Source organism: Haematobia irritans, chromosome 1, assembly GCF_050003625.1.
Source record: "Haematobia irritans isolate KBUSLIRL chromosome 1, ASM5000362v1, whole genome shotgun sequence".
NCBI lineage: Eukaryota > Metazoa > Arthropoda > Insecta > Diptera > Muscidae > Haematobia > Haematobia irritans.
In genome coordinates, this window is record NC_134397.1 from 25533189 (window position 1) to 25560689 (window position 27501).

The following is a 27501-nucleotide window of genomic DNA, read 5'->3' on the forward strand; positions in this document are numbered from 1 at the left end:
TTGTCAACATTTTATTTCTATAGAAAATTTTGTCAAAATTTTATTTCTATAGAAAATTTTGTCAAAATTTTATTTCTATAGAAAATTTTGTCGAAATTTTATTTGTATAGAAAATGTTGTCAAAATTTTATTTCTATAGAAAATTTTGTCAAAATTTTATTTGTATAGAAAAAGTTGTCAAAATTTTATTTGTATTTAAAATTTTGTCAAAATTTTATTTCTATAGAAAATTTTGTCAACATTTAATTTCTATAGAAAATTTTGTCAAAATTTTATTTATATAGAAAATTTTGTCAAAATTTTATTTCGATTGAAAATTTTAAAGAAATTTTATTTCTATAGAAAATTTTGTCAAAATTTTATTTCTAAAACAAATTTTATCAAAAGTTTATTTTTATAGAAAATTTTGTGCAAATTTAATTTCTATAGAAAAGTTTGTCTATATTTTTTTTCATTAGAAAATTTTGTCAAATTTTTATTTCTATAGAAAATGTTATCAAAATTGATGTATGGATAGTTATAGATAATTTTCTTTTTATAGAAAATTTTGTCAAAATTTTGTTAAAATTTTGTTTCTATAGGAAATTTTGTGAAAATTTTATTTCTATAGAAAATTTTGTCACATTTTTATTTCTATAGAAAATTTTGTCGAAATTTTATTTCTGTAGACAACTTTGTTAAAATTTTATTTCTTAGACAATTTTGTCAAATTTTTATTTTTATAGAATATTTTGTCAAAAATTTTATTTCTATAGAAAATTATGTCAAAATGTTATTTCTATAGAAAATTTTGTCAAATTTTTATTTTTATAGAAATTTTTGTCAAAATTTCATTTCTATACTGAATTTTGTCAAAATTTTATTTCTATAGATTATTTGGTCAATATTTTCTTTCTATAGAAAATTTATCAAATTTTTTTTCTATAAATGATTTTGTCAAAATTTTATTTCTATAAAAAAATTTGTCAAAATTTTATTTCTATAGAAGATTTTGTCAAAATTTTATTTCTATAGCAAATTTTGTAAAAATTTAGTTTTTATAGAAAATTTTGTCGAAATTTTATTTCTATAGACAATTTTGTCAAAATTTGATTTTTATAGAACATTTTGTCAAAATTTTATTTCTATAAAAAAATTTTATCAAAAGTTTATTTTTATAGAAAATTTTGTCAAAATTTAATTTATGTAGAAAATTTTGTCAACATTTTATTTCAATAGAAAATTTAGTGAAAATTTTAGTTCTATAAAAATTTAGTCAAAATTTTATTTCTATAAAAAATTTTGTCAAAATTTTATTTCGATAGAGAATTTTGTCAAAATTTTATTTTTATAGAAAATTTTGTCAAAATTTTATTTCTATAGAAAATTATGTCAAAATTTTATTTCTATAGAATATTTTGTCGAAATTTTATTTCTATAGAAAAATGTTATCAAAAGTTTATTTTTATAGAAAATTTTGTCAAAATTTAATTTATGTACAAAATTTTGTCAACATTTTATTTCAATAGAAAATTTAGTCAAAATTTTAGTTCTATAAAAATTTAGTCAAAATTTTATTTCTATAAAAAATTTTGTCAAAATTTTAGTTTTATAGAAAATTTTATCAAAATTTTATTTATATACAAAAATTTATCAAAAATTTATTTCTATAAATAATTTTGTCAAAAATTTATTTCTATAAAAAATTTTGTCAAAATTTTATTTCTATAGAAAATTTTGTCAAAATTTTATTTTTATAAAAAATTTTGTCAAAATTTTATTTCTATAGAGAATTTTGTCAAAATTTTATTTTTATAGAAAATTTTGTCAAAATTTTATTTTTATAGAAAATTTTGTCAAAATTTTATTTCTATAGGAAATTATGTCAAAATTTTATTTCTATAGAATATTTTGTCGAAATTTTATTTCTATAGAAAAATAAAATTTTGTCAAAATTTTATTTTTATAGAAAATTTTATCAACATTTTATTTCTATACAAAAATTTATCAAAAATTTATTTCTATAAATAATTTTGTCAAAATTTTATTTCTATAAAAAATTTTTTCAATATTTTATTTCCATAGAAAATTTTGTCAAAATTTTATTTTTATAGAAAATTTTGTCAAAATTTTATTTCTATAGAAAATTTTGTCAAAATTTTATTTCTATAAAAATTTTTTTCAAAATTTTTATTTCTATAAAAAATTTTGTAAAAATTTTATTTCTATAGAAAATTTTGTCAAAAATTTATTTCTATAGAAAATTTTGTCTAAATTTTATATCTATAAAAAATGTTGTCAAAAATTTATTTCTATAGAAAGTTTTGTCAAAATATTATTTCCATAGAAAGTTTTGTCAAAATTGTATTTCAATAAAAAATTGTGAAGTACCTCATAGCTGGAGAGGAATATTTTGCAAACTCTACAAAAAATCTACTATTGTTGGTTAGGTTAAAGTGGCAACCCAATTAAGTTTCAGGCTCACTTAGACTATTCAATCCGTTGTTGGTAGAATTATACCAATTGTGACAACCGTGAACAAAACCCAACCAATTGAAAAGTAATTTTTCCTTTCCCTATCAATGTCTTTCGCAAAAGTTTCCATCTTGCCATCCATGGCCGAGGGTACCACAAACTCGACCCTATTGATATGATTTAATTCCATTGTTTTATTTTATTTATACAAAATTCTTAGATACATTTATCATACAAATTAAATTCTTAAACAAATTGCAAACTAATCTCTACAATAAAACAAAGTTTACTCTTTTCAATTTTTCTTGTTTTACTTGTTATGATTTTATTTTTTGTGCTACAGACATTCATCTTCTCTGCACCCCTTCCATCTAAGCAATTCCATAACAACAAAAGAGAGGCACATTTATAAAGATGTCAGAAGATAAAATGTTAAAAGCATTATCATAAAAATTCATATGAATATCGTAGTTATCTTTGGAAATAATTTTCTTGGAATTGAGAAAGTTTTTAAAAACAGGAATGTCGCCACAATATGTGAATACAAAAACAAGCGAACACCATGGAAACATAAAATTATGTTTTTCATTTCGGTATTCATTCAGGCGTAAATGATTGCATCATAAAAAATAAAATGAAGAAAATAATCCTAATTGTTCCTCAGTTTAATTTAAGATAGGATAAATCACTCAGAATGTTCACAAAAGCTTGTGGTAAATTGAATTTGAAAAAAGCATAAAAGAAACATAAGATAAACTTGATTTTATCCATGTGTGCATCTTTATTTGCAAACATATATTTTATGGCTCGAATTAAAGGCAAATCAAAAAGAGTCGAAAGTTGGCCGATGCCGAATCTTATGTATCCTCCACTGATATAGTGTGCATGGTTGTTGCTATTCCAGGAGGCTCCAGAAATCTCAGTTAAATTAAAGATTATTTCTTCAAATGAAAAATATTTTGTCATTACTAGGACAATCTTTTTTTTCAGTGTAAACAAGACGAAATCAATGCAAAACTCCGAACTTAGGTCAATATATTTTTCAGAGTACATAATATGAAATTCTTGCCAAACTCCCACGTTGACTTTTTATTAAAAAAAATCTTATCTCTGAAGATGGAAGAAAAATATAAAACATATGTTTTGCTCTAAGTTAATTAATGAATTAATTATATTCTCATTAACATTAATGTCAGATTTCGTTTCCTTTTGGACAAAATTATATTTGTTCATATTAAGTTTGACACCATAGAGAAAACCTTCTTGTTGATGAAAGATGCGAATACAGAGTCGGAAACAAGGGGAGGGGATATTCGCATGACTTAATGATTTCATACACATTACAAGAGATAATCCAAAGCAAAAAAATCCCTCAACTAAATATGCAAAATTCTCCAAATAAGTATTAGACCATTTTTATACCCTCCACCATAGGATGGGGGTATATTAACTTTGTCATTCCGTTTGTAACACATCGAAATATTGCTCTAAGACCCCATAAAGTATATATATATTCTGGGTCGTGGTGAAATTCTGAGTCGATCTGAGCATGTCCGTCCGTCCGTCCGTCTGTTGAAATCACGCTAACTTCCGAACGAAACAAGCTATCGACTTGAAACTTGGCACAAGTAGTTGTTATTGATGTAGGTCAAATGGTATTGCAAATGGGCCATATCGGTCCACTTTTACGTATAGCCCCCATATAAACGGACCCCCAAATTTGGCTTGCGATTGCTCTAAGAGAAGCAAATTTCATCCGATCCGGCTGAAATTTGGTACATGGTGTTAGTATATAGTCTCTAACAATCACGCAAAAATTGGTCCATATCGGTCCACTTTTACGTATAGCCCCCATATAAACGGACCCCCAAATTTGGCTTGCGATCGCTCTAAGAGAAGCAAATTTCATCCGATCCGGCTGAAATTTGGTACATGGTGTTAGTATATGGTCTCTAACAATCATGCAAAAATTGGTCCTCATCGGTCCATAATTATATATAGCCCCCATATAAACCGATCCCCAGATTTGTCCTCCGGAGCCTCTTGGAGGAGCAAAATTCATCCGATCCAGTTGAAATTTCGAACATGGTGTTATAATGTGGTCTCTAACAAACACGCAAGAATTGGTCCATATCGGTCCATAATTATATATAGCCCCCATATAAACCGTTCCCCAGATTTGATCTCCGGAGCCTCTTGGAGGAGCAAAATTCATCCGATCCGGTTGAAATTGGCAACATGGTGTTAGTAAAGGGTGATTCTTTTGAGGTTAGGATTTTCATGCATTAGTATTTGACAGATCACGTGGGATTTCAGACATGGTGTCAAAGAGAAAGATGCTCAGTATGCTTTGACATTTCATCATGAATAGACTTACGATCTGCCACAACGTCGAATTTTCAGTGAATGGGCCCTAGAAAAGTTGGCAGAAAATCCGCTTTTTTATCGACAAATTTTGTTCAGCGATGAGGCTCATTTCTGGTTGAATGGCTACGTAAATAAGCAAAATTGCCGCATTTGGAGTGAAGAGCAACCAGAAGCCGTTCAAGAACTGCCCATGCATCCCGAAAAATGCACTGTTTGGTGTGGTTTGTACGCTGGTGGAATCATTGGACCGTATTTTTTCAAAGATGCTGTTGGACGCAACGTTACGGTGAATGGCGATCGCTATCGTTCGATGCTAACAAACTTTTTGTTGCCAAAAATGGAAGAACTGAACTTGGTTGACATGTGGTTTCAACAAGATGGCGCTACATGCCACACAGCTCGCGATTCTATGGCCATTTTGAGGGAAAACTTCGGAGAACAATTCATCTCAAGAAATGGACCGGTAAGTTGGCCACCAAGATCATGCGATTTGACGCCTTTAGACTATTTTTTGTGGGGCTACGTCAAGTCTAAAGTCTACAGAAATAAGCCAGCAACTATTCCAGCTTTGGAAGACAACATTTCCGAAGAAATTCGGGCTATTCCGGCCGAAATGCTCGAAAAAGTTGCCCATAATTGGACTTTCCGAATGGACCACCTAAGACGCAGCCGCGGTCAACATTTAAATGAAATTATCTTCAAAAAGTAAATGTCATGGACCAATCTAACGTTTCAAATAAAGAACCGATGAGATTTTGCAAATTTTATGCGTTTTTTTTTTAAAAAAAGTTATCAAGCTCTTAACAAATCACCCTTTATAAGGCCGCTAATAACCATGCCAAAATTGGTCCATATCGGTCTATAGTTATATATAGCCGATCCCCAATCACACAAAACTTGGTCCATATCGGTTCATAATCATGGTTGCCACTCGAGCCAAAAGTAATCTACCAAAATTTTATGTTTATAGAAAACATTGTCTAAATGTTATTTCTATAGAACATTTTGTCAAAATTTTATTTCTATAGAAAATTTTGTCAAAATTTTATTTCTGTAGAAAATTTTGACAAAATTTTATTTCTATAGAAAATTTTGTCAAAATTTTATTTCTATAGAAAATTTTTTCCAAATTTTATTTCTATAGAAATTTTTTTCCAAATTTTATTTCTACAAAAAATTTTGTCAAAATTTTATTTCTGTAGAAAATGTTGTAAAAAGTTTATTTCTATAGAAAATTTTGTTAAAATTTTATTTCTATAAAATTTTTTTTTTTTGTCAAAATTTTATTTCTATAGAAAATTTTGTCAAAATTTTATTTCTATAGAAAATTTTGTCACAATGTTATTTCTTAGACAATTTTGGCAAAATTTTATTTCTATAGCAAATTTTGTCAAAATTTTATTTGTATAGAAAATTTTGAAAAAATTTTATTTCTGTTGAAAATGTTGTAAAAATTTTAGTTCTATAGAAAATTTTGTCAAAATTTTATTTCTATAGAAAATTTTGTAAAAACTTTATTTCTATAGAAGATTTTGTAAAAATTTTATTTCCATAGAAAATTTTGTCAAAATTTTATTTCTATAGAAAATTTTTTCCAAATTTTATTTCTATAGAAATTTTTTTCCAAATTTTATTTCTACAAAAAATTTTGTCAAATTTTGGAAAAAGAAAAAAAAAAAGAAGAGGAGGCACGCTCAAAATAAACCCAGCCATGTGAATTCAAATCGATGATTTGACAGTGGCATAGGAAAAGAGATATGTTTGTTTCGAATTTATTTCGGCATAAGCCGGCTATCAATGTAAAACCTTTTTTCGGAGGGTTCAAGTGTGGTTTTTGTTGGGTTTAATAAACTGCCTGAATTTATTCTGATAATTGGTTGATAGTTTTGCTGCAAGTAGAGGATGCTGATGAGGAATGTGGTAATTCCGAAACGTGCGTCCATCCAACCATCTTGCAGTCTATAGGGCTTTGCCCAAATAAATTTGACAAACATTCTTTTCCTCTGTTGGTTAAGCTACAATTGTAGTTTAGTCAATGTATGGTTTTAAGCTGAAATAAAAAACAACAACAATGCTTAAAGAACAAAACCAACAATAACAAAACAAAACAAAATTTTATTTCTGTAGAAAATGTTGTAAAAAGTTTATTTCTATAGAAAATTTTGTTAAAATTTTATTTCTATAAAAAATTTTATTTTTTGTCAAAATTTTATTTCTATAGAAAATTTTGTCAAAATGTTATTTCTTAGACAATTTTGGCAAAATTTTATTTCTACAGAAAATTTTGTCAAAATTTTATTTGTATAGAAAATTTTGAAAAAATTTTATTTCTGTTGAAAATGTTGTAAAAATTTTAGTTCTATAGAAAATTTTGTCAAAATTTTATTTCTATAGAAAATTTTGTAAAAACTTTATTTCTATAGAAGATTTTGTAAAAATTTTATTTCCATAGAAAATTTTGTCAAAATTTTATTTCTATAGAAAATTTTGTCAAAATTTTATTTCTGTTGAAAATTTTGACAAAATTTTATTTCTATAGAAAATTTTGTCAAAATTTTATTTCTATAGAAAATTTTGTCAAAATTTTATTTCTATAGAAAATTTTTTCCAAATTTTATTTCTATAGAAAATTTTGTCAAAATTGTACTTCTATAGAAAATGTTGTCAAAATTTTATTTTGTCAAAACTTTATTTCTATAGGAACTTTATAGAAAATTTTGTCAAAATTTTATTTCTATAGAAAATTTTTTCCAAATTTTATTTCTATAGAAAATTTTGTCAAAATTGTACTTCTATAGAAAATGTTGTCAAAATTTTATTTTGTCAAAACTTTATTTCTATAGGAACTTTAAACTTAATTATATACGTTTTTTATCGGCCCTTTTGTAGTTTAATATATATCACGTATGGACTATGTGGTATATATTACGTTGTTAGGAAGATTTAAGATACCTTGCCATCGGCTTCAGTAGAAGTTTCTACGCAATCCATGGTGGAGGGTACATAAGCTTCGGCCTGGCCGAACTTACGGCCGTATATACTTTTTTTTAGTTCCTTTTTTATTTTTAATGCAAAAATTCAATTTCAGTGAATTTGAAAATAATTTTTTTTTAATCGAAAATAGTATTAACATATTTACATTTTAAGGGTAATGTGCACTGTCTCTTTTAAGATATAGAAAAAATTCTTACGTCTTAAAATTTTAACCGAATTCAAGTTGGTTGAATTTAAAATATCATAACGCAGTTTTGAACAATATGTTTTTCTGGAAAATCTTTAGTACTTCTGTGTAAACTGAAACCAAAATGGAAAGAAAATTGAAATGAAATTTTGCCCGAAAATTCAAAAACTAGTCTGGTAATTCATTTTTACCTGAAATAAAAAGAATGTTGCTAAAAAATTTGTGTATTGTAAAAATATCTCTATGCTCTAGTATAATCAAATCTATGTTTAATGAGCACTGTATCTTTTAAGATAAATCACTATTTTGGCAAAAAAAAGCGTAAAAAAGCAAAATTTTGAAACAAAATTGTTTTTACCATTTTGCATATAATTATATTTTTTTTGGAGGAATCGGTATTCTTGAGCATTTAAAGATTAAGGAAAATTTGCCTTAACGGAAGGACGTAAATTTTAAATATTCGTTTTTTAAATTAAAAAAAATATATTTTTTTTTAATTAATATTTTTTTTATTTAAATGAAATTTGTCATTAAATTGTGTAAATTGCTTATACTAAAATTTAGGTTGTATACTCTTTCATATTATGTAAATAGTCTAAGGTCCTCTTCAATTTATGATGTCTAAGCTCCTGTTCTGTTTTGGGGTGTGATATTACAATTTCCCTTTGAAGGAAAAACAAACATGAACAACAAATCACTACTCATGATTTTAATATTTATGCTCGAAGCATTATCGAAAATTGCTTTCAAATAACTATGACGTTGTGATAGTAACCCAGAGTAGCGTATTAAAGACAAGTGGGTGTTGCCCCTAATAACTACAGATTTTTTCTATATATATTTTTTTTTGTTGTGTGGTTTCCCTTTGATGTGACCACAAGATACTCTCTCATGCATATTTGTGCTTATCATAAAATGGCATTAATAAGCATCTGTTTGAAATTGGAGATGTTCATAATATTTTATTACACAATAATAAAAGTTATATTCCAACTTGATGATGTTTTGTGTTTATTACATGAAAATCTGTCATTTATTATTGGGCTCGTGTTTGGTTTATATTGTGTGAGGAGGCACAAGACATTTAAATAACCACAATTTTGCCAGGGTATAAATAAAAATAAAAAAACAACAAAAGTTGTAAAAAATAAAACAACTTTTAAGACCCCATTTATAGATTATGTTCGATTTTTATGTGACACTTTAACTTGTGACTATTGTAAATTGAAAAGTTCGAATCGTTTGATTTATGTGTCAAAATTTTTCAGTTAAAAAGAGGTCACATATGAATATAAATATTTAACTAAGGGGAGAAAATGGAGTACTAATATTGATTGGATTTTGGTACATATAAAAAAATTGGGCAAAATGGATATTTTTTGTCTATTCCAAAAATCATGACGTCAAAAAAAGGACGGAATGAAATAATCATTTCGAGGAAAATTTTAAAATTCTAGATTAAGAATTGTCCAAGAAAAGAGCCAAGGTTTTACTTCGTAAAGGTGCACGAAAGTGTCCAATTATCTAATTTGGTTTGCTCCAATAAGAAACCATTCCAAATTGAGCAAAAAAATCTTCTTGAAGCAAAGACAATAAAGATTTTTTTAATTAAAATTTCATTATTTTAAAGAAATCTGTCTTTAATAGTGCGTACATTGCGCATCCTTAATTTGAGTTTACGTAATCTTTAAAACCACGGAAATATTTTTTCGGTGTATTTGTTAACGCTTTTTAGCTTTGTAGCCAAGTTGAAAAACGTCAATAAATTTAAAGACTATTTCATTAATTTTGAAGATTTTTTCAGAAGTGTTAAAGCCAAATAGGTAAAGTAAAGCGACATTTTTTTCATGCTAGGATACACAATTTTGAGTCGAATCTCTTCACTAAAGATAAATAAGGATAAAACAATTACATTGAAAAATTTATCGAGGGAAAAAACTTTATATCAGAGAAATGCGTCTTTTATGCTAAGTAATATTCGTTTTAGCATTTTAGGCACATGAAATCTTTGGCCTTACCACAATAATTTTTTCAGTGTACCTGTAAAGCTGGTTTGCTTTTTCACAAACGTCCTTATTTTAAAGAAGTCGGATTTTTGATTTCGAATCAATACCAAAACTTTTAAGTTAAGAACAAAATCTGTATTTGGTTGGTAATTACGGTTGCCACTTTTGGTAGAATTCTACCAAAAATAGTAGATTTTTTAATGTTTGGTAGATTGGTAGAATTCTTGATGTTTCTGTAGATTTTGCAAAACATTCCTCTCCAACTCAGAGGTGCTCCAATTTTGTATAGAAATTAAATTTTCATAAAATTTTCTTTAGAAATCAAATATTGTAGAAATTATAGAAATAGAATTTTAACAAAATTTTCTATAGAAGTAAAATTTTGACAACATTTTTTTATAGAAATACAATTTGTAGAAACCCAAATTTTTTATATAAATAAAAACAAAATTTTCTATAGAAATAAAATTTTGACAACATTTTTAATAGAAATAAAATGTTGACAAAATTTTCTATACAAATAAAATGTTGACAAAATTTTCTATAGAAATAAAATGTTGACAAAATTTTCTATAGAAATAAAATTTTCACAAAATTTTCTCTATAAATAAAATTTGGTAATTTTTTTTACAGAAATTAAATTTTGACAGAATTTTTATAGAAGTAAAATTTTCGTTTTGTTGTTCTTGGTTTTGTTCTTTAATCATTGTTTTTTTGATTGCAGCTTAAAACCATACATTGACTAAACTACAAGTCTAGCTTATTTTATTTCGGCATAAGCGGGCTATCATGTAAAACCTTTTTTCGGAGGGTTCAAGTGTGGTTCATTGTTGGGTTTAATGAACTGCCTGAATTTATTCTGATAATTGGTTGATATTTTTGCTGCAAGTAGAGGATGCTGATGAGGAATGTGGTAATTCCGAACCGTGCGTCCATCCAACCAACTTGCAGTTTTCTAGAGAAATAAAATTTTGACAAAATTTTATATACTTTCGTTTTGTTTTTTATTGTTGGTTTGTACTTCAATCATATTTGTTGTTTTGAACTCAGCTTAAAAACCATTGCGTTGACTAAACTACAAGAGTAGCTTAACCAGAGGAAAAGAATGTCAAATTTATTTGGGCAAAGCCCTATAGACTGCAAGATGGTTGGATGGTGGCACGTTTCGGAATTACCACATTCCTCATCAGCATTCTCTACTTGCAGCAAAACTATCAACCAATAGAAATAACATTTTTACAAAATTGTTAATAAAAAAAATTTTTGACAAAAAAGTTATTTTTTTTTAAATAACCACAAATATATTGAAAATTTGAAAGAAATATTTTTTTTGTTTAATTTGGTAGATTTTTTCTTCAAATATGGAAGGTTTTTTTTGGCACGAGAGGCCACAGTAGATAAAAATAGTTTTTTTTAGTGTTTCCTCTCCAACTGAGAGGAGCTTCAAATTTATATAAAATAAAATTTTCACAAAATTTTCTATAGAAATAAAATTTGGTAGAATTTTTTATAGAAATTAAATTTTGACAAAATTGCCTATAGACAAATTTTCCATAGAAAAAGAATTTTGACAAATATTTTTATGGAAATAAAATGTTGACAAAATTTTCTATAGAAATAAAATGTTGACAAAATTTTCTCTAGAAATAAAATTTTGACCAAATTTTTTATAGAAATAAAATGTTAACAAAATATTCTATAGAAATTAAATTTTGACAAAATTTTGTATAGAATTAAAATTTTGACAAACTTTCCTATAGAAATAGAACAACATTTTCTATAGAAATAATAATTTGCAAAATATTTTACAGAAATTAAATTTTGACAAAAATTTAAATATAAAAAAAAAATACAAAATTTTCTATTACAATAAAATTTGAACAAGATTTTCTTTAGAAATAAAAACTTGACAAAATTTTCTACAGAAATAAAATTTTGACAAAATTTTCTTTAGAAATAAAATTGTGACAAAATTTTCTATAGAAATATAATTTTGACAACATTTTCTACAGAAGTGGAATTTCGACACAATTTTCTATAGAAATAAAATTTGGTAATATTTTTGGCAGAAATAAAATATTGACAAAATTGTGTATAGAAATAAAATTTTTACAAAATTTTCTATAGAAATAAACTTTTCACAAAATTTTCTATAGAAATAAAATTTTGACAAAATTTTCAATAGAAATAAAATGTTGACAAAATTTTCTATCGAAATTAAATTTTAATAAAATTTTTATAGAAATAACATTTTGACAAAAATTTCTCTGGAAATAAAATTTTGACAAAATTGTTTATAGAAATAAAGTGTTAAAAAAAATTTCTATATAATTACATTTTGGCAAAATTTTCTATAGAATTAAAATGGTGACAAACTTTTCTATAGAAATAGAATTGTGGCAACATTTTCTATAGTAATGAAATTTTGTAAAATATTTTACAGAAATAAAATTTTGACAAAATTTTCTTTAGAAATAAAATTTGGACAAAAGTTTCTTTAGAAATAAAATTTGGACAAAATTTTCATTAGAAATAAAAATTTGACAAAATTTTCTACAGAAATAAAATTTTGACAAAATTTTCTTTAGAAATAAAATTGTGACAAATTTTTCTATAGAAATATAATTTTGACAAAATTTTCTACAGAAGTAGAATTTCGACACCATTTTCTATAGAAATAAAATTTGGTTATATTTTTGGCAGAAATAAAATATTGACAAAATTGTGTATAGAAATAAAATTTTGACAAAATTTTCAATAGAAGTAAAATTTTGACAAAATTTTCTATAGAAACAAAATTTTATCAAAATTTTCCATCGAAATTCAATTTTAACAAAATTTTTATAGAAATAACATTTTGACAAAATTTTCTCTGGAAATAAAATTTTGACAAAATTGTTTATAGAAATAATGTGTTAAAAAATTTTCTATAGAAATTACATTTTGGCAAAATTTTCTATAGAAATTGAATTGTGACAACATTTTCTATAGCAATGAAATTTTGTAAAATATTTTACAGAAATAAAATTTTGACAAAATTTTCTATTAAAATAAAATTTGGACAAAATTTTCTTTAGAAATAAAATTTGGACAAAATTTTTTTTAGAAATAAAATTTGGACAAAATTTTCTTTAGAAATAAACATTTTACAAAATTTTCTATAGAAATAAAATTGTGACAGAATTTTCTATAGAAATAAAATTTTGACAAAATTTTCTATAGAAATAAAATTTTGACAAAATTTTCTATAGAAATAAAATATTGAAAAAATATTGTATAGAAATAGAATTTTGACAAAGTTTTCTATAGAAATAAAATTTTGAAAATATTTTTAATAGTAATAAATATTTTCACAAAATGGTTTATAGGAAAAAATTAACATTAACATAACATTTTCGTTAGAAATAAAATCTTGAGAAAATTTTCCTTAGAAATAAAATTTTACAACATTTTTTATAGAAATAAAATTTTAACAAAATTTTTAATAGAAATAAAATGTTGACAATATTTTTAATAGAAATAAAATGTTGACAAAATTTTCTATAAAAATAACATTTTGACTAAAAAAATTATATTTTTTTAAATATCCACAAATATATTGAAAACTTCAAAGAATGTTTTTTTTTAATTCGGTAGATTTGTTGTAAAATTTTTTTGGGATTTTTTTTTGCACGAGTGGCAACGTTGTTTGTCAGTCAGTAAATAAGTTGAATGGTATAAAATCACCCGGCTACAACGTTTCTGGTCTCCCCCCTTTTCCCATAAATTTTCATTGTATATTTTCCTTTTTTATTTGCAGTTTGTAATGAAACAAATAGGGCCCCATCAATAAATCGAGTAGAGTTACTTATATCCATTTGGATAATTGTATAAGTATTCAATACCAATATTTCAAGTTGGAAATGACCTATAAAAGACTATCACCTTAGCTGCTGAATGTTTCAAAGCAACAGAATAGAACAAAAAAATCATCTTATCATAATGACATTACTAGAGAGTAAAAGTAAATTTTACAAAAAAAAAAAAAAAAACTGGTCAATATATATAGAGACGCTTGTAAATGGTTATTGGTTAAATTTTGTACCGAGCAAAGTTTGCCTTTACCCTGTTTTGTTGTTTTTATTGTTATTGCTATGCTTGCTATTTGTTCCCTTAGCAAAGCAAGCAAACATTTGGTGTGGGGAAAACCTTAAGACCTTAAGGTGGTAGCAAATGCTTGTAGTTCTTTTCTCACAATCTTGTTAGAGTTAGACACGAATCTAAATTTAGCCAACAACCCCGAGTGAATTTTGGAAAATGGTTGTTGTAAAAATGTTTTCATTTATGTCACTTGAATGCTTATTTTTGTTTGTGTTTTTGTGTCATTCACAAAGTGTATCCTAAATATTGACGATTCCCCTACGGAAACATGCCAATATTTTGTGTATTTTTATATTTGTACGGAATGGTAATGGAAACCATTAAATTTACATATCTTGGTGACAGAATTTTTGCGCCTCATCAGCTGAGATATTTTCTTTTTTTTTACTGATAGCAATCTCAATACTGATTGGGGTTATTCAAGATCCCTAGAGTATTTGTGTTTTTGGGTTTGTTTGTGAGTCAATTTAAAAATTTGATTCAAATCACAAATTTATGAAATAGATTGGCAAATTACCATAGCATGGCAAATTGTTAATACCATTCTAAGAATGATATCAAAGACAAGATTATTGAATTAGTATTTTTATAGTTAGTGCAGTTTTGTTTTATCCTTCAGCATAAAATACAATGGTAGAAATGGTTTATATTAGCCAAAAATTTAGTGAAAATATTAAATATTGGATCCAGAATTGGTGCAAAATTGGCACAGAAGCGACGAATTTAACATAGGACGGATGCCAACCATTTCAACAGCCGTTACACTGCATCACTTCTTAAGGTGTAATCCGAATTCAGTGTTTCGTATGTGAACTAAAAAATTTTGTGATATTTTGCCAAATAAAAAATTTCCATATTTTTTATGATTTTTAATGCATTATAACGCTTGTCTGAAATGTTTGAAATTTTCAAAATTGGGAATGGATTTTTTCGAACAAAATTTGAATAATTTCAAATTCTTACTCCTTTTTGAAACAAAAACAAAGGTGAAATTAATCATAAAAAATGTGAAAAACTAAAATAAAGAACATCTTGGGGAGGATATTTTTGGAAGTGCTTTTAAAGATGTGCCTTTAAAAGAACTTCCACTTTTTTTTTGCTGGGAAATAGTGCCACCATGGCATATGATTACCTTCTCTGTGGTTTTCAGTAGGTTAAGCTTTTAAAAAATTTAATTTAAAAATTTCTTTTTATACCCTGCACCACACTGTGGAACAGGGTATTATAAGTTAGTGCATATGTTTGTAACACCCAGAAGGAGACGAGATAGACACTAGAGGTGTGCACGTGAATAATATTTTACTCACGCTCACGCACACTCACGACAGAAAAATCTTACTCACGCACACTCACGCACGATATTGTTTGGTAGGACTCACGCTCACGCACAATCACGAAAAGAAAATTTGTACTCACGCACACTCACGCACGAAAATACCGTGACTCAGGAAAAATACCGTGACTCACGAAAAATATCGTGATTCACGAAAAATGTCGTGACTCACGAACAGAGAATGAAGCCGCCGAGTCGCGCCGCCGATTTCAGTCGCCGCCGACCATTTTTTGCCAGTCGACGCCGCCGCCGAATATGTCGACTCATCTCGACTGAAATTTAGCCGCCAAGTAATCAAAAATATCGATTTAAATCAGAAAAATTTTTATTAAATTGTCGTATTTTTTCCAAAATTTTGAACACAACCAATCATATATAATCTGCTATAATAATTTAGCAAAAATTTAGCTCAGAAAATTTTAACGAAAAGTAAATTTGTTTGTAAGATGATAGGTTGTACAACTAATCTCATTACCATTCGATTAACTTCAAATTTATTTGAAATTTTATAATGGATAATTGTCCGCCGCCGAGTGAACAAATTTATATCGGCTCAGCCGTTAAGCCGCCGCCGCCGGAGGCAAAAATTTAGTGTCCGCCGCCGCCGACAAAAATGGGTCGGCTTCATTCTCTGCTCACGAACAATTTTTTGAGTAATTTACCTTAGCGACGTGTCTGAAAACATGAGCATTATTAAAATCGAGAGCGTTATTACACTCTTAACATCCCAGTTGTCACTAAAATTGTAAATGAATTTAACTCTTAAGCGTTTTATGTTGGTGAGCGGGATTATTTTCGTGAGCGTAACTCTTTACTCACGCACACTCACGAAGATAATATTCTCGTGACTCACGCTCACGCACGACATATTGGTTTGTTAATCACGCTCACGCACACTCACGCATTTGCCATGAGCGTGACTCACGACTAACGCGTGAGTCACGAAAATTTTCGTGAGTCACGACAATTTCGTGTCACGTGCACACCTCTATTAGACAAATGGTGTCTTTGGCAAAAATGCTCAGGGTGGGCTCCTGAGGCAATATAGCCATGTTCGTCTGTCCGTGAACACATTTTTGTAATCAAAGTCTATATATATATATATATATATATATATATATATATATATATATATATATATATATATATATATATATATATATATATATATATATATATATATATATATATATATATATATATATATATATATATATATATATATATATATATATATATATTTTTGAAATCGGTTCAGATTTAGATATAGCTCCCATATATATCGTTCGTCCGATTTACACTCATATGACCACAGTGGCCAATCTTTTACTCCGATTTAATTGAAATTTTGAACAGGGAGTAGAATTAACATTGTAACTATGCGTGCCAAATTTGGTTGAAATCGGTTCAGATTTAGGTATAGCTCCCATATAAAGCTTTCGCCCAATTTACACTCATAGGACCACAGAGGCTAATTTTTTGCTGCGATTTAGTTGAAATTTTGCACAGGGAGTAGAATTAGCATTGTCGCTATGCGCGCCAAATTTGATTGAAATCGGTTCAGATTTAGATATATCTCCCATATATAGCTTTTGCCCCATTTAAAGGGTGATACGGTCAAAATTTGGTCAAGGGAAAACGCGTGTAAATCGGTGAAATCGTTTATTTAAAAAATCAAATTAAAATCAAATTCAATTCAAGTTCAATTAGTATAAAATTCAGGAAAAATATTCAGTTAGGCTTTCGCTTTTCCAAATCCGAATTGCCGGGCCTCACGCTTGACACCTGCCATCAGATTTTGTACAGCCACCTTCTTCGCCGCAGAAAGCCAGTTTGCCTTGAACTGCTGCTCGTCCTTAGCAGTTTTTTTGGTCTTCTTTAGGTTCCGCTTGACAATAGCCCAGTATTTCTCAATTGGGCGGAGCTCTGGCGTGTTGGGAGGGTTCTTGTCCTTGGGAACCACCTGCACGTTGTTGGCGGCGTACCACTCCATGGCCTTTTTACCGTAATGGCAAAATGCCAAATCCGGCCAAAACAGTACGGAACAACCGTGTTTCTTCAGGAAAGGCAGCAGACGTTTATTCAAACACTCTTTCACGTAAATTTCTTGGTTGACAGTCCGGGAAGCTATGAAAATGCTGCTTTTCAAGCCACAGGTACAGATGGCTTGCCAAATCAGATATTTCTTTGCGAACTTTGACAGTTTTTTGTGCTTGAAAATATATGCTACCTTTCCCCTTCCTTTTGCCGTATAAAACTCCTGTCCCGGAAGCTGCTTGTAGTCGGCTTTGACGTAGGTTTCGTCGTCCATTACCACGCAGTCAAACTTCGTCAGCATCGTCGTGTACAGCCTCCGGGATCGCGCTTTGGCCGTCGTATTTTGTTTATCATCGCGATTTGGAGTCACTACCTTCTTGTAAGTCGATAGTCCGGCTCGTTTTTTGGCTCGATGCACGGTTGTAGACGATACACCCAGCTTATTTGCGGCATCTCGGAGAGAGAGGTTAGGGTTTCGCTTGAAACTACCGGCAACTCTCTTTGTCGTCTCAGCGGCTTCCGGTTTTCGATTTCCCCCCGATCCAGACTTCCTGGCTGTCGACAAACGTTCCCCAAACACTTTAATTACATTTGTAACGGTTGATTTGGCAACTTTTAGCGATTTTGCCAGCTTTGCGTGCGAGTAGCTCGGATTTTCGCGATGCACACACACCTTCAAAATGAGGGGTGTTCAGGTTTTTTAAATGCAAAATTGAAAGAAATACGTCAAGTTTATATTGACCAAATTTTGGCCGTATCACCCTTTACACTCATATGACCACAGAGGTCAATTTTTAACTCCGATTTAGTTGAAATTTTGCACAGGGAGTAGAATTAGCATTGTAGCTATGCATGCCAAATTTGGTTGAAATCGGTTTAGATTTAGATATAGCTCCCATATATATGTTTTTCTGATATCGACAAAAATTGTCAAAATACCAACATTTTCCTTGTAAAATCGCCATTGCTTAGTAGAAAAGTTGTACAAATGACTCTATTTTTCCTAAAAGTATAATTGAAAATTTTTTTGTTTTAATTTCTCTATACAATACATATCTATTTATGGGTTCATTAAACTTTGACTCAAATCCAAGGAAAAATTCCACTAAAAGTTAGTTGGAAACTACATATGAAAGTACATGGGCGCTCTTATAAAATTACAGGAAATACATTTCATCTTAAGATAATTTTTTGATGAATCAAATTAATTGAAAATGGAAATCCTTAAAAAATTTAATGCCTCAGTTGATAATTTAAAATAATAATTTTTTTTTTAAATTTTTAATTGAATCGATACAAAATTTACTAAATGCGTTAAAGAAATCAGTTATTTTTTAAATCAAGTGTATTTTTAGTTAATTCCGTGACTAATACTATTATTTTTGTGATTTTGTGAGGCAATTTCAAACAAAAAATTATTGAATCAATTAAGTTCGTGATTGAATCAGAATTTTTTTTCTGTACATACTGGGGGTCTATATTTTTGTTATGGTTTTATTTTTCAAATAATATAGTATCCCAATTAGTTAACAAATTTTCGAATTGAGATTTTATATTCTTCTCATTTTGTATATTTATGCGAGGTCAAAAGATAATAAAGGATCTTCTTAGCAACTCATAAAACTAATCTAATCATCAAAAAGTTTGTATATCTGTATTCACATACATCCTCCACATAAATAAAACTCTGTGTCATAATTAAGAGAAACTTAATTTTCTTAATGAGATGAATGGAAGCTATGTCTTAGGAAAAACAAAGTTATGCTATTAAATTTGTAATGGAACCTAGGCAAAATGTTTTTTTTATGTATTCGAAGTTTAATGAACTCATTAAAAAGCAGCACCCAGGCCATTACATGCTTAATCAAAGCTATAAACACTTAATTTAATAATGAAACAAAGATACACAAAATTTGATATTTTCGGAGAGAAAAGTAATTCGATAATTGGAAGGGAATTCGAATAAATTGTATTTAATGTATCCTTAAGATAAACATTAAAAGTGTTTTTTGTGTGTGATGTGAGAAAACATTTTTGTGAGTATTTAATTTTGATATAAAAGGGAATTTATATTGAAATATAACAAGTATATACTGCCGTAAGGTCGGCCAGGCCGAATCTTAAATACCCACCACCATGAATCAAATATTAGGGTTTCCTATGAAATTTCAGGGTGATTTGAAGACAAATCAAACAGAGCAGTTCAACCAATACACTTCCCGGAGATAAATTTAAAGATTTTACCTATGAAGACTATATCAGATTCTGGATTTGTAAGAACCATTTTTGTTTTAGAGGAATCATTAATATCTCTTGTAAGTGTGCAAGAAAATTATAAAATAACGTCTTGATTTGACATATTAAATCTGTAGATTTTCACCCGAGAAGTAAAATTTGGAAATTTTACAATGAGTTTCAAGCAATTTTCATGATCGGTGCGCCTTCTATACCCTCAAGAAGTGAAATTTCAGGCAAATCGGATAAAACTACGGTTTCTAGAAACCCAAGGAGTTAAATCGGGAAATCGTTTTTATGGGGGCTATACTAAAACACTGACCGATACTCACCATTTTTGGCGTATCTCTTTATGATCCAAAAATAATTCTAGATTTCGAATTTCATACAAATTGGATAAATTCGGCAGGGCCGAATAGTAAATACCCTAAACCATGAAACCCCTACACAATTTTTTTTGGAAAAATATCCTTGCAATAGATTGTCATATATTTCCATATATATAGACAATATGACGACTTAATCTGGGGACCAGAAACCGTTAATATCAGAGTGATTGATATGTATTACAACAACGGTTGCAACTCGAGTCACAAATAATCTACAGAAGTTTGGAGAAAATTTTACCACACAAAAACAAATATTTTTATTTCTATAGAAAATTTTTACAAAATCCTATTTCCATAGAAAATTTTCTCAAAATGTTATTTCTAAAGAAAAATTTCTGCAAATTTTATTTCTATAGAAAATTTTGTCAAAATATTATTTCTATGGAAAATGTTGTCTAAATTTTATTTCTATAGAAAATTTTGTCAAAATTGTTATCTCTATAGAAATTTTCGTCAAAATTTTACTTCTAAGAAAATTTTCTCAAAATTTTATTTCGTTAGATAATTTTCTCAATATTTCATTCCAATAGAAAATTTTCTCAAAATTTTATTTCTATAGAAAAATTTCTCAAATTTTTATTTTTATAGAAAATTTTCTCAAAATTTTATTTCTATAGAAAATTTAATCAAAACTTTATGTCTCAAAATATTATTTCTATAGTATTTTTTTCAAAATTTTATTTCTAAAGAAAATTTTCTCAACATTTTATTTCTAAAGAAAATTTTCTCTAAATTTTATTTCTATAGAAAATTTTCTCAAAATTTTATTTCTATAGAAAATTGTTCAAAAATTTTATTTGTATAAAACATTTTCGTCAAAATTTTACTTCTTAGAAAATTTAATCAAAATTTTATTTCGTTAGACAATTTTCTCAACATTCTATTTCTATAGAAAATTTTATAAAAATTTTATTTTTTTAGAAAATTTTCTTAAAATTTTATTTCTGTAGAAAATTCTGTCAAGATTTTATTTCTAATTTTGTAAAAAATTTTACTTCTATAGAAATTTTTCTCAAAATTTGTTTTCTATAGAAAAAATTTTTCAAAAAATTTTATTTCTATAGAATATTTTCTCAAAATTTTACTTCTGTAGAAAATTTTCTCAAAATTTAGTTTCTATAGAAAATTTTTTTATATAGAAAATTTTGTCAAAATTTTTATTTCCATAGAAAATTTTGCCTAATTTTTTTATTTCCATAGAAAATTTTGTGCAATTTATTTTTTTATAGAAAATTTTCTCTAAATTGTATTTCTATAGAAAACTTTCTAAAAATTTTATTTCTATAGAAAATTTTTGATTTCAGCTTAAGAACAAACCCAACAATAACAAAACAAACCTAATGAAAAAAGAGGAAGCACTCTCACAATAAACCCAGCCAACTGCACTCAAATCGATGATTTGACGGTGGCAAAGGAAAAGAGATATGTTTGTACGAATTTATTTCGGCATAAGCCGGCTATCATGTAAAACCTTTTTCGGAAGGTTCAAGTGTGGTTCATTGTTGGGTTTAATGAACTGCCTGAATTTATTCTGGTAATTGGTTGATAGTTTTGCTGCAAGTAGAGTATGCTGATGAGGAATGTGGTAATTCCGAAACGTGCGTCCATCCAACCATCTTGCAGTCTATAGGGCTTTGCTCAAATAAATTTGACAAACATTCTTTTCCACTGTTGGTTAAGCTACACTTGTAGTTTAGTCAATGCATGGTTTTAAGCTGAAATCAAAAACAACAACATTGATTAAAGAACAAAACCAACAATAACAAAACAAAACAAATTTTATTTCTATAGAAAATGTTGTCCAAATTTTATTTCTATAGAAAACATTGGCCAATTTATTTTGTTTTAGAAAATTTTCTCAAAATTGTATTTCTTAAAATTTTATCCATATTTTATTTCCATAGAAAATTTGGCCAAAATTGTGTTTCTATAGAAAATTCTGTTAAAATTTCGTTTTTATAGAAAATTTTCTCAAAATTTTATTTCCATAGAAAATTTGGCCAAAATTGTATTTCTATAGAAAATTCTGTCAAAAATTTCGTTTTTATAGAAAATTTTCTCAAAATTGTATTTCTTTAAAAAATTTTGTCAAAATTGTTATCTCTATAGGAAATTTTGTCAAAATTGTTATCTCTATAGGAAATTTCGTCAAAAATTTATTTTTATAGAAAATTTTGTCAAAATTGTTATCTCTATAGGAAATTTCGTAAAAATTTTATTTCTATTGAAAATTTTGTCAAAATTTTATTTCTATAGAAAATTTGTGAAGTACCTCTTAGTTGGAGAGGAATGTGTGGCAAAATCTACCAAAACATCAAGAATTTTACCAAACAGTAAAAAATCTACTATTTTTGGTAGAATTCTACCAACTGTGGCAACCGTGTGGGTTATCCCCTCTCAGTAATACTGGTGACGTTTTTGTGCTTGTGAAAAATTTCTCCATAATGATGTCATTACTGAAGACGGTGTCGTGATCGCAACAGCAAAACAAACCACCAGATGGACAGACGGTCATGTCAGTTCGTAGATTTTCACCCTGATCGAAAATCGGTAGCCACCGTGAAACAATGGTTAACACACCCGTCTTGCATACAAAGGGTCATGGGTTCTGACCTAATTTTGACCTGACACCAAAAGTTTTTCAACGGTGGATAGGTTAGTTTAGCTGGTGACATTTCTGTAAGATGGTGCATCGTAATGGGAAACATCGTTCGGACTCCTGATTATAAGGGATATATTCACCAATTTCTTGTTATTACAATGGATTGAATTGTCTAAGTGAGCCTAAAAAAGCCTATTTCGGTGAGTTACGAAAAGAATTGGCAAATTTATTATATCTTCATCATAAAAAAAACTTGGTAAATAGGTATTCTAATCTTACCATAAATAATTCCATGGGAAAATGTTTTTGTTTATTTATACTTTGGAAAGTTCTAAAACTTACATTCAATTTGGCAACATATGTTTATTCTGTTATTTATTTTGGACATCTTCCAATATACGTACAACTTTTACTGACTTTAGAAAACTCCATTGCAAATACTATCAAATATGGGTGATGATTATGACTCCAACACTGCTTGTTTGTCTGGAAATTTTCCATACACATTTTTGGGACACCTCATTAACATAATGCAAACCATGGCTTATGAATTTTTTTCTTTCTTTCCAATGGTGTAGTGGAATTTCAATGAGGCACTGAATAAATAAGTTTGACCATAATTTCATATTCGATATTTGAAAAATGTGAATTTGACGTAGGTATTTTTGTATTCAACAATTCTTATAATGAATTGTGCAGCCATTATTGAAATGGCATTGCATTTTAATTTTCTTAATAACAACAATGAAATTGAACTCTTATTAAAATACAAAAGAAAAAGGTTAGATAGGTATCCTAATATTATCGTAAAAATTCCAAGTAATAATATCAATTTGTTTTTTTTAATGAATAAATAATGAGCTTGACCATATAATTGCATATTCCATATTAAAAAAAAAAAAAAAAATATGTGAACTTTAATCCGTTGAATTATTTTTGTAATTAAACGATTCTTATAACGGATTATGAAGCCATTATTGAAATGGCATTGCATTTTAATATTATTAATAAGCACAATGAAATTGAACTCATATTAAAATATAACAGAAAATCTATCCTAATATTATCGTAAAAATTTCTAGGAAAAATATTAATTTTTTTGTTTTTTAACTTTCACATATTGGCGCTAGTTAAAATTGCCAAAAAAAAAACAATCCAAGGGATATTAATAAAGATTAAATTTTTGTTAAAATTTTCTTCAAATTTTGGTATATTATTTTTGGCACGATCTTTTCTTAATGTAGACTTTGTAAAACTTTAAAAAATGTTTATGTATACGTATTTTTCCCAAAATTTGACAACAGGTCGAAAGCATTTTTGATTACTGACTACAAATTGCATTACATTTAGTACAAAGCGTGGTACTCTAGGTTGCGTACGTTCCCTTCGATCTATTCATGTAAAGTATTGACAAGATCTTTTAAAGAAATAAAATTTTGACGAAATTTTATATAGAAATAAAATGTTGTCAAAATTTTTTATACAAATTGAAAATTTTGACAAAATTTTCTATTGACATAAAATTTTTACAAAATTTTCAATAGAAATAAAAGTTTGACAATATTTTCTATCGCAATAACATTTTGAAAAAATTTCTAAAGAAATACAATATCGACACAATTTTCTATAATAATAAAATTTTGACAACATTTTTTATAGAAATCAAATTTGGACAACATTTTCTGTAGAAATAAAATTTTGACATAATTTTTTATACAAATATCATTTTGAAAAAATTTTAAATGGAAATAAAATTGTGACAAAGTTTTGTATGGAAATAAAAAATTTTTATAAAATGTTATTTCTATACAAATATAAATAACATTTTGTCAAACATTTTTTATAGAAATAATTTTTTTACAATTTTTTTTTTGAAGAAATAAAATGTTGACAAAATTTTTTAAAGAAATAAAATTTTGACAAAATTTTTTGGGAAATAGAGTTTTGATAAAATTCTCTAAAGAAATGAAAATTTGACAAATGTTTGTAAAAACCTAATTTTTGACAATATTTTCCATAGAAATAAAATTTTGACAAAATGTTCTATATAAATAAAATTGTGACAAACTTTTATATAGAAATAAAATTTTGACAAAATTTTCTATAGAAATAACATTTTGACAAATCTTTTTAAAGAAACAAAATTTTGACAATATTTTCCATAGAAATAAAATTTTGACAAAATTTTTTTTAACAGAATAAAATTTTAACAAAATTTTCTATTAGAAGAACATTTTAACAAAATTGTCTACAAAACAAATTTCGGAACGTATTTCTTATAGAAATAAAATTTGACAACATTTTCTATAAAAATACAATTTTGACAAAATTGTCTATAGAAATACAATTTTGAGAAAATTTTCTATTAGAAGAACATTTTTACTAAATTTTTTATAGAAATAACATTTTGACAAAATTGTCTATAGAAATGAAATTTTTACAAAAATTTTTTATAGAAAGAAAATTTTTACGAAATTTTCTATAAGAATAAACTTTTTATAAAATTTTCTATAGAAATAACATTCAGACAAAATTTTCTATATGAATAAAAATTTGATAAAATTTTTTATCAGAATAAAATTTTAACAAAATTGTCTACAAAACAAATTTTGGAACGAATTTCTTATAGAAATAAAATTTGACAACATTTTCTATAAAAATACAATTTTGACAAAATTTTCTATTAGAAGAAAAATTTTACGAAATTTTCTATAAGAATAAACTTTTTACAAAATTTTCTATATAAATAACATTTTGACAAAATTTTCTATAAAAATATCCTGGAAACCAGTTTCTGTTAATTGTCATATGTTGTAGTTGACTATAGAAACAATAAGCATTGTTCGACTGTTCACCACTTAGGTGAATTCTAACAAATTAGCTTTCTAAAAATAAATTTCGTGTTGTTGCATTACTATGTAACAAAAAACGAAATAAAAATAAGATTAAGGGACTTGTAAGTTATATGAAAAGATGATGTACAGTGGGAGAAAAGATGATTCAATTTGTAAGAGGAAATTTCCCAAATGTTTTCTCCATAAGGAGTTAGCATAAAGGGCCCAAAATTGAGTTATCTCTCCCAGCCAGATCTATACTAAAGGCTGTGGAAAGGTTCATTCGCCCGAACCGAAACATGTACAGTCCAGGCGTGTATAGATTTGTATCTGGCGTTTTCTTTTCAATGGCTCTATTAACCATGTTCCTTAATCTATATCTGTCCATAAAGCTCGAATAAATTGTATAATTAGATATAATGCATTTGGACGTCAATTGCCTGTTTCGATATCAGGCTAACATGTAATATAATAAAAATAAAAATTTGACAAAATTTTCTATCAGAATAAAATTTTAACAAAATTGTCTACAAAACATATTTTGGAACGAATTTCTTATAGAAATAAAATTTGACAATATTTTCTATAAAAATACAATTTTGACAAAATTTTCCATATATAAATATTTTGAGAACATTTTCTATACAAATAAAATTTTGAAAAATGTTCTTGTTACCTAAATTTGTATACGTCGTATTCGTGTCCATCGATCTTGTTGTAATGTAGACTTTTTAAAAATGTAAAATGACTATAATCCTTACAAATTGCATTTCATTTAGTACAAAACCTAGTACTCTAGGTCGTATACGTGTCCTTTGATATATTCATGTAAAGTATACGCATGGGTGAACGATAGACGATGATTGGAAAATGATTGAAGATTGTTGAGAATACGACTAGTATATATGCATGTTTTTTTGTTTGTACTTACTTGGCATCGTTAATACTATCCAAATTATCCTTATTGTCAATAATGCCAGACAGCAGGCCAATGATCTCTGAACGATTGAGGTTATTCAATAGTGTGATATTGACAATTGAGACGAGGTCAAAACGTTTCACAGCCAAAATGGTGCAATTCACCAAAAGTTCCATATCCACATTTTCTGACATATTGGCAATATGCTCTGTTGCTATATACGAGTTTATGACAATTTTTGGTTGCACTATTGTGGTTTTTGTGGTTTCTCGGGCCAATGAGCAATTTAATAGGTTTGGGGTGTAAATAATAATTTATGGTCATTTAGAGCACTCAAGTGTTTCCCCATATAATTAAAATTCGAAACATAAAAAAGAAAATGTTTCAGTATTTACTGGTTCAGTTGAGATGTCATAAGTAAACTTTTTTGGTTTGGCCATTTGTTTTAACTTTCAATTTTCCACCCTTCTCTTTTGCTGTTGATGTTGCTGTTGTTGTTGTTGTTTCGGTTGTATTTTTATAATGAGAAACGGTTTCCGCAATATGCGGTGGATGTTGGTTTTCATTTTTGCTTTATTAATTTTCCAATTACATGGAGTTAGAATAATTTTTGCTATATTTTATTTTACTTCCTGTTACACTCTAATTTAGTTTTATGTTTTTGTGGTGTTGTTGTTTGTTTCAAAACCACATTTTGTTTTAAATTACTTTTGTGTTGCCATTTATTTGGAAATCCATACACGTCCTTTTAGGTCCTTGGTGGCATGTCACATTGTTGTATTCGATGGACTATATGGGACATGAGCAAATATGTCTATTAAAAAATCTTGAATTGAATTTGTTTAAAATTGATTTGGGTTGGTTGAAAAATGTAATTACAAATTCTCTTACAGACTTGAAACCACTATATCAATGGATCATTCTTATCGCTACAGTTTGATATGTCAAAATTATGATATGGATCAAAAAAATGCGAAGAAAATCCGTACACAGAAAAAATATGG

At 27.2% G+C, this 27501-nt stretch overlaps 1 protein-coding gene across 1 annotated transcript in view; it reads right to left on the reverse strand.

Annotated features, from left to right (window-relative positions):
- Window positions 1-27281, reverse strand: part of TkR86C (Tachykinin-like receptor at 86C) — a 101170-nt gene extending 73889 nt beyond the window's left edge. Inside the window, exon 1 of the mRNA XM_075309349.1 lies at window positions 26510-27281. Coding sequence (XP_075165464.1) covers window positions 26510-26691 — 182 coding nt within the window. The 5' untranslated portion in view covers window positions 26692-27281. The remainder of the gene's footprint in view (window positions 1-26509) is intronic.
- Window positions 27282-27501: the final 220 nt, after the last annotated feature.